We start from the raw sequence: 13188 nt of genomic DNA, 5'->3' as shown, positions 1-13188 counted from the left end.
TGGTGATAGTACTTAATCTTAAAGAGCATCTAGAAATCTGACAGAAAAACATATTGTAACTTTTATGCTTGCTTTAAAACATCAAAAAAAAAAAACCCAGAGAAACTGTGATTACAATGTACAAGACAGAGGAAAAGAGCTTTTTGCCATCACAGCACAAAACATAAAGAGCATGAAACACAAGTACAAACACTTTTTAAATATTAAACTCCATTAATTGCCCGTACACGTGTTGTTTCCTTCTCTCTTCTTCTTTTTCCATAATAACAGGACACTTGAGTTTGAATGAGTCATCCGGTAACTCTGAATCACATGTCCAAAATATCCAGGATATTCAAACATCTAATAAGGGCCACAAAACACATGGTAGTTCAATTATACAAACACTTGTTTTTTTTTTTATACAGCATGAGAAAAATGGGCCGACACAGGATAGGATTTTAAATGAAGGACTGTACATAATTGCAGGGTGTGCCTTAGGCCAAGAGACGGACGGTCTTTCCAGTAACCGTCAAGTAATCCTCATCAGCCAGGGCTCGCAGCGCCTCGTCAAACAGCTCCTTAGTGATCGCCTGAAAAACAGCCACGAACAACCGAGTCATTACAGGAAGTGGTGGCGTTGATGATGGAAACAGAGTGCGTATAATAATTGAAGAAACTTATTTTTTGTTGAAAAGTTAAATCACAAAATAGTTTCATAACCTCTTTTCATTTATTACCGACATTGTAGTCAGAGCTCAATTTAATCTTTTCATTATTGACATGGAAAAGAAATTATAACAACTCTGCTCTGACAAATTAGTCTGGAGGGGCATGCTGTTCTAACAGAACTGGAACTGGAAGTCGGAAATTACATTTTTCTGATACTTGTGCATCAATATGAACGACGCAGCTCGATGAAAATCAAAAATAAGCACTCACAGTTTCAGACTGTCCTCTGAGCTCGTCCAGCAGCTGCATGTACTTCATGGCCGGAGTCTTTCCTTTGGCCTGGATCAGTTTCTTGAGGGCCTGGGCCACCTCCTCCTTACGCTTGCGGGCAGTGGCACTCATACCTGTGATCAGTCATCAATGCATTAGAGCTTGAGTTGCATCTCCAGTCAGAAACGGTTTATTTCTAAGTTTGTTTGTTTGTTTATTTTCACATATCAAAGTTAAAAAAAGATATAACATATAAATCCAAAACAATGTGAAGGGGAATGCCAAAAAACCCTCCAGGGGCCTGTAGGGTGGCATTCTCCGGCTACAGTTCTAAGCTAATGAGCAGACATTTGTGAGGTGAGTTCATTACTGTTACAGGCATTTTGTTCATAAGTCAACCACATACTCAAGATTATAATAAGGTTTGATTCAGTCGGTCGATTACACATGTGGAGCTGCTACATCACAACAGCTGGTTAATAACATCCAGCCCCCACATACCTGTGGTGATAATTGAGATGTCAACAAATCCCGTCCTGGGGTCCGTGGCCGACTGTTTGAGGGCCTCGCGGTGCAGCCTCTTGGCCTCCTCCACGTCGATGGTCTCCACCTTCTCGGAGAAGCGCACTTTAGCGTGGGCCTCCGACAGGCGGATCAGGGACTCGAGCTGTCTGGGGTAGGCGGACACCATGCCCCGACCGCTGCCTATCTTCCTCATGTCCACGTAGGCCTGAGGACCGACACGGACAAGGTCAGAGGGGCTGATAGCACACTTCGGGCTGACAGGTATGGTATTAACCACATTGGTTTGACAGTTTTATGGTTGTAGTGTCCGTGGATTCTGAAATAGGTCAAAGCAAACAAACCTCTATGAGGGCCTGGCCGGCTTCCTCACTCAGTCTTGGATTAATGTATGTGCGAGCATATGCAATGAAGTCCTTCAGCACAGCCATGTCGAGGAACTCCTCCTCAATCTGCTCCTCACTCTGGTAGTACAGCGACACCAGGTGGTGGGCCAGCCTGCGGTCGTACGCCTCGTCTTGAGGATCCAGCATCAGGAAAATGAGATCGAATCTGGAGGAGCACGAAAACGTTAACATTAAAAGTCGGTGACATGACGACTGAGAAACACAGGTAAGAAACTGAAATATAAAAAACTAATTTAGATTGGAGGTCAAATTTGTAAGATCTAAACAAGAGCGTCCAATTCTGAAGGTAACAATGACTCTGTGGTTTCTAAAGCCAGAGAACCAATTATACATAGTACTTGCTTAAAAATTTGACTTTAGGTGTGACGAAAGATATACTAAAAATAATTGTTAATTGTCATCTCCCAAAGTCTTAAATTACAGTGGAGGAAGGGAAGTGATAACACCTTGGCCTTATCAAAGCTAACTAGGTCCGGGTTACAATTCATGTGGTTTAATGTGGTGAAACTACTTTTAAAAATCACATATTGAATTCACTGTGAATATATTACACCGGCTCCATAACACAAATGGACGTGAAGCTGAACAACACACTGACTAACTTTAGATACTGTGATAGAGAGCAGCATCTAAAAGGTCTTAGATTTTATTTTACATCAAAAATCCTGAATAAAAAAACGTATGAGGAACAGCCTCAGACTCGTCGCACTGCTCTAATAAAATAAAACCTGTTTCGCTCGTTCTTCCTGCGGCGCTGTGTATTTGTTGGAAATGACCCATGTCCTCAAACAGCATTTTAAACCGCCTTCTGTCAGGTGCTTGATGATATTCACCTGGACAGCAGAGTGTGAGGCAGCTGGATGTTCTCGATGGTGGTCTTCTTGGGGTTCCACTGAGATTCGATGGGGTTGGCGGCGGCCAGCACGGCCGTCCTGGCGTTCAGTTGGCAAATGATTCCAGCCTGCGGAAGAACAGAAACAAGTCACATCCTCAGTTTTCCTGCACAATCAAAGAGTTTTCAGTCCGCAGGTGTTTGCGGCTTTGTCGGCCGTACCTTGGCGATGGAGAGGGTCTGCTGCTCCATGACCTCGTGCAGCACCGAGCGCGTGCCGTCACTCATCTTGTCAAACTCGTCGATGCAGCAGATGCCGTTGTCGCTCAGCACGAGAGCTCCGGTCTGCAGGACCAGCTGCTTGGTCTCCGGGTCCTTCATCACGTAGGCGGTGAGACCCACGGCGCTGGAGCCCTTTCCCGACGTGTACTGGCCTCGGGGCACCAGGTTGAAGACGTACTGCAGCAGCTGGGACTTGCTGGTGCCGGGGTCTCCGCAGAGCAGGATGTTCACCTCCGCGCGGAAGTTACCACGGCCCGTCTGACTGAAGTCTTTACGGGTGCCGCCAAACAGCTGCAGCAAGATGCCCTGTGAGGAACAGATAGAAAGCTGCTGTCAGACGATGTCATATCACGCCGCTGGATTAGATCAATGGTGCAAATTCAGTACAGCATCAATACGATGTCCAAACTGTGACAAGTCCAGGCAGAATCAGAACATCAACTTTAATATTTATGTTTTTAAGGCTGCAGAACATTGGCTTTTTTCTAACCAGCAACAATTTGACTTATCAAAAGTAGGAATGTTTTTAATTTAGTTTTTTCTCGTTTGTCTTCCAGCAGGTCTACGGGTGCAGCTGTTCTCATGTTGCCTGCTTGATGTGTCCTCAGACCTTAAATAAAACTAGACAGGGAGGTGCCAGATTTTTGGTTGAAATGAACACATTGGCAAAATATAAGTAGAATATATGTAGAATATATAGTATAAATTAGTGTTTATTTCTGTGCATCTCAATATCTTAAATCTGAATAAAAGTGTCATTAACAAGATTTCTATTTCACCTGCAGAAAACACAAGTGTAACCTACAACATTAATAACATGACATCTAATTGGTCCATCAAGCCAGAGCCCTGAAACTAACTCATCCTTATGAACAGAGCAGATATTAACTGCACTGATTTTTGTTCTTGTTGGAATATATGAAGATACCTGCTGTGTCGATTAGGTCATATTTCTATTGTCTTCATGTAAACTGCATATTTGGCACTACATTCAGAGTTTACTGGCACCACCACCACCACCACCACCATCATCAGTGTGACAGAGTGTGGGTTGTGGTTCCCGTGTGCTTGCGCAGGTTAGCGCTCAGATATTTGGCTCGCCTCCATTCACACACACACACACACACACACACACACACACCTTCTTGATGTCCTCGTGCTCGTAGATGCTGGGCGCGAGGGCGGAGGAGAGGCGTTCGTAGACGTCGGGCTTGGCTGCCAGCTCCTTCAGGGTTTGCACTCGGTCTTCGGTGAAGAGCTTCTGCTCGGCGTCCTCGTCCAAACCGTGGAGGCGCTTCTCGTCCGTCTTGCGGAAGTGGATGACATCTATGTGAGTCTTGTAGACGGACTTCACGCTGTTCTGGCGCGGGTTCTCGCGCATGGGGACTGCTCTGTAGATACCTGCAGGGACATTTGGAGAGCTGTCAGGATCTCTGTTTAAAAAGAGCTCTACTGAAGGAATAAATGATCAAACAATTGTATAGATCATAAACTGGAAATAAAATATAAGCAGACATTTGCACGTAGTGTGAAATAATTTTGCTCTCTACAACTGTAAAACAATTATTTTTGAATTAGTAACTGTTGGTCAGATAAAAGAAGTGACATTAACAGGTCAAATTTGGGTTTTGTAAGACCCTGACAACATTTTGGCAAATTGGCCCATCACCATAATCCCTATAGTCATAGCAGTAGGTTCGTTACCTTTAATTGTCGGTGCAAGCTATTTTTAGAACAGCGGAGCAGAGCCGCGAGCTGCTCAGAGCTACGCTACGGAGGCTCATTGAATTTCTTGGTTTCCCTCATCAAACTCATCAAATACACAATCCAACAACTCCAAAACGCTGTCGTGGACAAGTTGTGACCTGCACATTCACCACGCTATGAGATAATTAAAGCAGAAGTAAGCGGAATATTTGTGTTAATATAAGTCTTAAATAGTTATATCTTCCGACGGCAATCACTTACATAGAGTGTTTGGTCCGAAACACAGGTCTGTCAGTCACTCTGCTCTGCTGTAAGCCGAGGAGAAAACTTCTTGTATATTTCCTTGTATCCTACAAGCTTTATCCAATGAGGAGAGAGAACGGGATGCGCGTGAATGTGGTGACGTAGGGACGAGGACCAACAGATCCATGACGAGGGCGGGGGCTGCTAACTCCATCGGCTGACAAGAAGATAGCCAAAACGACCGGATCGCTTACTTCTGCTTTAACAGAACGTTACGAGACGGAGTTGTTTTAGAGGTAAATTCATGCAAAACCACTGATGCGCGTTGCGTTCAGGGACAGTTTTTTAGCAAGCAGACTCTGTATTTCCCTCTAAAACAACTCTGTCTCGTAACGTTCCATTATTATCTCATAGCGTGGTGAATGTGCAGGTCACAACTTGTCCACCAGAGCGTTTTGGAGTTTTTGGATTGTGTATTTGATGAGGGAAACCAAGAAATCCCATGAGCCTCCGTAGCGTAGCTCTGAGCAGCCTGCAGCTCTGCTCCGCCGTTCTAAAAATAGCTTGCACCGACAATTAAAGCAGAAGTAAGCGATCCGGTCGTTTTCGCTAATGCTGCGTTCCAGGCAGGCTTTTGAAATCATAAATTACAGCTTCAAGTCACAACTTACGACTTTGTAGCGTTCCAGGCAACCCACTCGTGTTTTTCCGACCTGTTTTACCGGTGAAAGTCACTATAACGGCCACTCGTAACTTCCGACCCGTGAAATCGTACCAGTACGTCTTTTTGTACAGTCTATGTACCAGATCGAACTGGTACGACTTCACAGGTCAGAAAAAAACGAGTTTCCTTGAACGCACCATAACAGTCCTCGTCCCTACGTCGCCACATTCACGGCGTTCCTTGGCTGCACACACAGCCCTGCATGCCGTTCTCTCTCCTCATTGGATAAAAACTGTAGGATACGATAAATGTTTTCTCCTCGACTCAGAGCAGAGCAGAGGGACTGACAGACCCGTGTTTCAGACCAAACACTCTATGTAAGTGATTTCTGTCGGAAGATAGAACAATTTAAGACTTATATTAACACAAATATATCACTTACTTCTGCTTTAAAGGTAACAAACCAACTGCTATGACTATAGGGATTATGGCAATGGGCCAATTTGCCAAAATGTTGAACTATCCCTTTAAGACATTTTATTGACTATGGTGGAGCAGAGATGATAAAAAATATTGGCATGACATTGACTATCAACTGTTTTAATAATCAATTCTTTCAAAAAAAAAAAAAAAGAGGAGTATACTTCATTTCTCCTCTTTTCTAGCTCAACGTTTCAATTAATGAATCGTTTGATGGTTCGACAATCACAAAAGTCATGTGAAGACATTGCTCACCTGTGATGTTTATTCTGTCTCCTGGCTGCACTTTATCCACCAGGTCATTATGAGCATAGACAATAGTTGTGTGAGGCGTCTGACCGGCCGGCATGTCCTCGGGAGACTCCTGAATTTTGACCTGTGCACATCAGAGATCAATAAGTGAACAGATGTCACGACCCCCGGCAAACAACACGTCACTAATTACCACCCGACATATTCTGAGATCAGGTGTTGTTCGCTGTCGGCAGTCTGGCCCGGACCAACTCTCACCATCTGCTTGTCTGAAAAGGCGGAGCGATTGTGAACGAGCGCCAGGCTGTGGGTGGTGTTGCAGTGGCGACACACAGCCGGCTCGGCGATGCGCCCACGGTCCACCTCCACGCGGGTGGTGAAGGCGCACACCTGGCACTGGAAGAAAGCCTCCTGCATCTCGGGGATGAGCTGCGAGGTGCGGATCACCATGCCGCTGATGGTGATCAGCTGATCGATGTCTGAGGAGGGAGGAACGCATACGGCGACACAGAAGCTTTAGTCTGAAGCCGACACCTCACATTTTATCAAAAGCGAGGAGGAACACAGACAGAAAGCCCACACTAAATATTGAGTGCGATTTCACTTTGTAGAGCATCTGGTGATGGATTAATGAATACACACACACCTTCTGGGTTCAGGTTCCGCATGTTTTTGGTTTTCAGGGCGTTGTAGGGGCGGACTTGGATCTGGTACTCCAGGATCGAATCTGGGAATCGCTCAAAGAAAAGCTCGTTGACTGCCATGTCGAAGGTGGGGATGACTTCCTGCAGAGGAGATAAATGACTCAAGCATTAGCATCAATATGCTGCCAACAAACACTAGAAAAAAAAAACTGATTTCAAAGTTTTACAAAAGTGCACAAAGACGGTTACAACAACCTGCAGATAAAGCGCCACAGTGATAATTCAGGACTGGGTTCTCTGATGGTTTGTATTTGACAAGGATAAATAGCTTCAAATGTTTTTTGGCCACACTACAGTTAAGTGTTTCTGTAGTTTAATTTAGTTTGTTTTTATTGTCAAAGTGTCATACAGCAAAGGTGCCCAGCCCTCATGGGTTTATAAGACATTTGGGACATGAATACAGGAGCCTTCAACAACAAAACAAAAGAAAAATACAGGGAGTGATGATCCTAAATGCTTCCATATATATGTTATGTATCAAAACTGTTCAGTGACTCTTAACACACACAGGACATAATATACCGTGTGGTTGTAATTTGCAGAACTTTACCTGTGGGTAGCAGATGAGCTGCCTGTAAAGTTCTGCATCGAATGACTGCACATGCAGGCAATTCACATTCAGCACCGGATCGCCAACAACACTGATCTGTGGGACAAAGAAGGAAAGAAAAAAAAAAAACAGTTGAAAAGATGAGTTATATCAACTTAGATTACTGCTTGTTCTTTATCCATCAAAAGGAATAAGTGCCCAAAAAGAACAAACAACGGAAACTACCTGATTAAACCAGTGTTTTGACTGGTGTTAACAGATCATCAGAGCACAATGAAATAAACATGAGTCAGCAGCACTCTACCTCTTCCAGCTTCTGCATGTACAGCGGCTCGTTCAGGTCCAAACCGGCGTTCTCATCTTCATGGGAAGTCGGGTCGATGAACCTCTGCAGGAACCTCTGGAAGCAAAAGATGGGAACTTGAGCTCTTGTGGAACGAACAAGGAGCAGTAAGAAAAAAAAATCTTTATAAAAGCCTGGAATGTGACTATTTTCATACCTGAAACTTCTCCTTGCACATCCCCACGTTGACGTCAGTGCCCCAGATCACCAGCCTCTGGCCTGCGTTGGTGTCGCTGGCGACTGCACCATCAGCACTCGGCTGATTCAAAACAACAAATAGTATTGAGTTACTGTGGTTGTTAATTTACGAGTTAACAACTCCTCATAGATGCAGCTTTCAAATGTATTAATCCATATAAAGGGTCTCGGCTCGGCTACTGACCGGCTCAGAGTGCATATCGACTTGTGGAGCCTTCCTGACGGACCCCAGATCGGGGCGCTGTCTGGCCGGGGTGCCGCGAACTCCACTGCGAGGGGTCCCTTCAACCCTGGAGCTGGGGGTCCCGTACATCAGAGGGGAGCTCATGTCCACTTCATTGGGTAGGACTGTTAAAAAAAAAAGGTTACATCAACAGAGATGATTTAAAAATTCCCCTGGATGAAGAAAACCAAAGTGTAACTGGGCTCTTCTCTTTATTACCTGATGGTCGTGGACTGGAGAACAGAGACGCGTCCTGAGGTGCCGCAGGACTGAGCACGTCGGTAGCTGGGGAGGTGGGCATCGGCATCAGGTCCCCGGTGGAGGAGTCCTGACCTCTGCGCCTCTGAGAAGGGGGTGAGGTGGGGCCCTCGCTGCTGGCTGAGGGGACACCAGACATGAGGACAAGTTAAACACAGAATAACAGAGAGCAATGTTGAGATTGACGGAGGAAAAGGTTTCATTTCAGACAGAAAAACAAACAATAAACTTACGTGTGGCTGGGTTTGTGTTCCTCCCGCGTTTGCGGCCACCAGGAGTCGACATTGGTGAAGACATTGTTGCTGCGAAATCTAAAGATTAAATGGAAATACTGATTTTAAAAAGTACAATTACTAAAAAAAGATATCACCCTTATCCAACTACTAAAGTGGCAACATTCCCACCACCCAGACTCTCAGGTCAGAGAGGACACCAAGCTTATCCGTAACTTTACAAGGAGCAGACACTGAGTTTTCCCTGTAGGTTTTTTATTTTTTTTAAACAAAGTCACTGTTTAGCCTCCCATGGCAAAAACCTCCCAACAACACTACATGCTTATTGTGATTTACCATAAGTTATATTAATGTGCCAAAGTCACACCAAGATGCATAATGACTAACTTAATACTAGTCAACTAAGTGCTGGTTTCCAGTGGCTGGTGCAGGTTATGGATATAAATAGTCCACGTTGAACCATAATGTCGTATTCAGTCATTTACTTTACCTGCTGTTGTGATTTTATTTGAAACTGCGACAACATGGACACTGGCAATCTGCAGTTTTCTTTCACTTCATATTTGCTGTTTGCAGCAGATTAATGCTCAGTTGTTGAAAATACAACTACAGTTAACAGTACTCATGTTTGCACTTCCTGTCGCTACTTATTTGCGTGTGTAATTAATAAACAAGGTGTTTTTGTTAGTTTTATTGGAAATCTTAACTCAGTTGTCGATAAGTCCCCCACCATTTGACATGTGGCTGCAGAGGGAAACAATGAGCTGAGTCTAACTGCACTGTTTGACCTGATTTAACAGCTCAGAGTGAGCAACAAAACAACAAACACGATGATACAGAGCCGAGAAGACAAGTTTAAGGTCCGACATGTTGATTACACCGACATAATCTGCGGCTTTATGAGACATAAATTAACTAAATCAACTTCGCTCTTACCTCTTCTTCAATGTACGTCCGAGTGATGCAGATGTGGCGCGAAACTGCTGGTGACGTCATTTTCGCGGGGAACTTTGGACCAATGAGAGGCCAGGATTGAGCGTTTCCTGCCAGCCGACTCATTTGTTGTAGAGGGGGGTTATTGTAGAGTTTCTACCGATGCGACTTTAATTTAACATGATGAAACGTCCTAACACACAAAATACTAACCCTAACCCTAAATTAAGCCAGTAATACAAAGTTTCCTATCAATTATGATAAAATTACAACCACCTGCGTTTTCTGCGCCTTGTGATAAACCCTGTGCTACTCTGAACTGATTTGGTTTGGTCCACCGACAACTACGTTTTTTTCCCCCCTCTCTCTCTCTCTTTATTGAAACTGTCCACAATGAACAAAATAAAATAAAGAGACAAAATATAAATATAATAATAATAACAATAATAATAATATTAAAAAATATATATATATATGCAATTTGCTTTTTATTACAAGCATAGAAACTCAGATAAAGACAAATCAACACAGCTACTACTTCAACTACATGACAAAGTCATAAAGTCTACTTTCATGATCACAATAATGGAAAGGGTTGAGAAATTAATAAAAAACAGTAGCGACCTCTCTAATATAATAACATCATATCATAACAACACCGCCTGTGAATATGACCTCGGTAATAATCATATTTATATATTTTCAATCATGTCGATAAACAATGAACATAATAAGGTTAGGATTTGACCAGCGGAGAAGTATCTCTCCAGAAGTGGGCAGTGTTGGGACATTTAAAAAGTAACTAAACCTGCTGCACCTAAAATGCTGCAGTTTGAGGGAATGTCAACCTCGAGTTTATTTAATGATGCCTATTGCATACTCAATATGCAATAGTTTTCTATTCAATTCATTGATTTTGAAGAGGAAAAAAGGTGTCGAACGCATACAGCTGTCTATATTGATGAAAGGGCGTATGCTGTGTGTTTATATCCTGCAGGTGTGTTCAAAGACCACAGGGTGGTGCAGTTTCCCTTTCAGACAGGAGTGAGAAAGAGGAAAAGTACTACAGCTCACTTCCTAGGAGGAAAAACATTGAAGCATTTCCCAGAAGTGTCAGGACATGTGTCATGTAAGATGGCTTTTTATAGACAAGATCTTTAACATAAATATCAGCAGCAGCAGCTTGTTCACTACGGTAGGAAGTCATCAGCCACTTTCAGTTCACTGTCTGACCTCCAATTTGTCACTGAAACATCATAGTAAATTACAAAATATGGAATTTACTCTCTATGTGATCAAATATTAGTGTGTATTAATGTGTAGTGATGTTAATAACTACAGATTCCATGGTATTTATACATTTTCATATGCCAATGAATAAATCCTATAATAAGCAGACTGTATACCTATTTATACAGAGTAACCTGTAATCCTCGATCTAAGTACACAACAATTTCACCTGTAAGTAGTTTGTTGTCCATATTCAAGCGATACTGAATGTTTAAGTTTTTGTTTGTTTAGCTCTGAGTAACTGTATGTCCGGTTTTGCATCCCTTTGTAAATTTGTTCTCTGTGTTCTGTAGTGTAACTAAAAGTATTTACTTCAATTACTTTTTCTGAAGTACATATGTTTTGAATAACATTCACTTTCCATCTCAGGTCAACTTATATATTTTCTCCACTGTTAGTGTGAAATTACATTTAAAATTGTTTTTGTTTCTTTTAATCAAACTACATTTGCTAATTACATAAACACCTTTAGTTAGTTTGCATGTATAAAACATAGTGAGACTTCATTGTTTTGTGGATTAAACATAAAACCACTTGCAAATAGAAACATTACAGCATGCACATACATGCAATATACAATAACACATCAGTGTCACTCAAATGGGCCTTTTCTTCACTGTGGGTAGGCTCCTTTTACTTTTGATAGTTCAAATACATTTTGTAAGATAAGCACCATTGCTAATGCAGAACTTTTACTTGATTGAGTATGTTCACAGTGTGCTACTTTTATCAGGGTTAAGCATCTTAAACTTCATCCAGCACTACTAAAATTTGACAAATTGATTGTAATACCGATTTCACCTGCTCAAAATACCCATAACAAGAATATACAAGCAGCAAAAGTACACCTAAAAGCCCAATAAAGCTGATTCTGCTTCTGAAATTATTATTTTTAATCAATTATATAAATGCATTTTACCACTTTACCATATTTTGAAATCAGTACATCACAGCTATAGGCAACAGGCCTTTATGGGTCACACACAAAATCATGACACTGTTACGTAATAAGTGAATTTCCCGATAGAGCGCTGTGACAGTTCCTCATGACGTCCATCAGCATGACACCACTTGCACTTGCAGCTTGAATTCATGAATGAATGGCAGCATGTGAGAACAGCAGTGGAAAGTCAGTGCAGTTGGTTTGCTCTGTGGTATAAGTCTGAGGTACTTGTATGAGTATTTGAACTCTGTGCTTCCTTCCTTACATTGCAGATGAAGATACTGTGTTTTGTGCATTGCATTTTGCTGACACATATGTGACCTTTCAATATAAGATTTTAAATCAGTGTAATCAGTTTATGAAATATGATGATCATTATGAATTAAAATACCATAACAGAGTTATAATGAGCTCCACATTGACCAGTTACATGTTGGCTGACACATAGGCTACATGTTAATAAAACAACAATAATAAATCAGTTTCTTGATTCATGATTCCTCTGGATGAATGATTACAAGAAATCTCAGCACGTCTCATTATGCATTATTTCGTTTTGCATCTCTTTTGCGGTCATTTAGTGTCTCTTTGCAAAAAAATGTTTGTATCTCTTTGCAGTTAGTTTGTGTCTCCGATAGGTTTTTGTGTCTATTTGTCATTGACATTTGGCTGGTTGAGCCCCAGGGGTTCCCTGACTCTTAGGATCCCCTAGGCCCAGCCTGTTCAGTGATCCATCCATGTGTCAAATGCATCACCGCTGCCTCGGCCTTTGTGCGTGACACAATAATTAACTGTACTTGACTATTATGAACTACTAAAACATAAAGGACACTTACTGCATAGTGGGTACCCTACTTGTATGCTTAAAGTACAGTTTTCTGATCATACTTCTGCACTTTTCCTGTGTACTACAACATTTTAATGCAGGACTTACTGGTAGTGAAGCATTTTAACAAGGTTTTTTAAAGACCTTCAAATACAAGTTAATCCCACACGCCCAGAGTGGAGCTTTCAGTATGTAAACAACTCTGAACCATTCATACAATCGTAGTAAAAAGTGGGTGGCAGGAGCAACACGCCCTTCTCTCCTCAAATGGGAAGTTAGGGGACACCACGTGATCCCAGTCTGGAGTTGACTGGCTCGTGAGAGGGCGGCACGTGTGACGTCAGCGGGGGAAACGATACAAAACTGTCTGCGAAAGT

At 42.4% G+C, this 13188-nt stretch overlaps 1 protein-coding gene across 1 annotated transcript; it reads right to left on the bottom strand.

Moving 5' to 3' along the window:
- mcm4 (minichromosome maintenance complex component 4) lies at positions 1-9783 on the bottom strand. Its single transcript, XM_083991034.1, has 17 exons — positions 9756-9783; positions 8820-8897; positions 8548-8706; positions 8290-8453; positions 8065-8166; positions 7869-7964; positions 7565-7660; positions 6957-7095; positions 6569-6789; positions 6314-6434; positions 4106-4365; positions 2905-3270; positions 2684-2811; positions 1788-1995; positions 1423-1651; positions 922-1055; positions 1-572 (listed from the first exon to the last, which is right to left on the bottom strand). Exons 2-17 carry the CDS (start codon positions 8881-8883, stop codon positions 477-479), a joined length of 2583 nt encoding a protein of 860 aa, XP_083847160.1. The 5' UTR covers positions 8884-8897; positions 9756-9783; the 3' UTR covers positions 1-476.
- Positions 9784-13188: the final 3405 nt, after the last annotated feature.

Source organism: Trachurus trachurus, assembly GCF_905171665.1.
Source record: "Trachurus trachurus genome assembly, chromosome: 17".
Lineage (NCBI taxonomy): Eukaryota > Metazoa > Chordata > Actinopteri > Carangiformes > Carangidae > Trachurus > Trachurus trachurus.
Note: the sequence above shows the minus strand (reverse complement) of the source record. Positions and strands in the feature narration are given on the sequence as shown.

Bases quoted from the DNA above. Each gene is read 5' to 3' on its own strand.
- mcm4 (XM_083991034.1), bottom strand. From the start codon at position 8,883: ATGTCTTCACCAATGTCGACTCCTGGTGGCCGCAAACGCGGGAGGAAC. The intron at 6,790-6,956 runs GTGTGTGTGTAT...CTCCCTCCTCAG, and splicing joins GCGGAACCTGAACCCAGAAG to ACATCGATCAGCTGATCACC. The intron at 2,812-2,904 runs GTACGGCCGACA...GTTCTTCCGCAG, and splicing joins AGACCCTCTCCATCGCCAAG to GCTGGAATCATTTGCCAACT.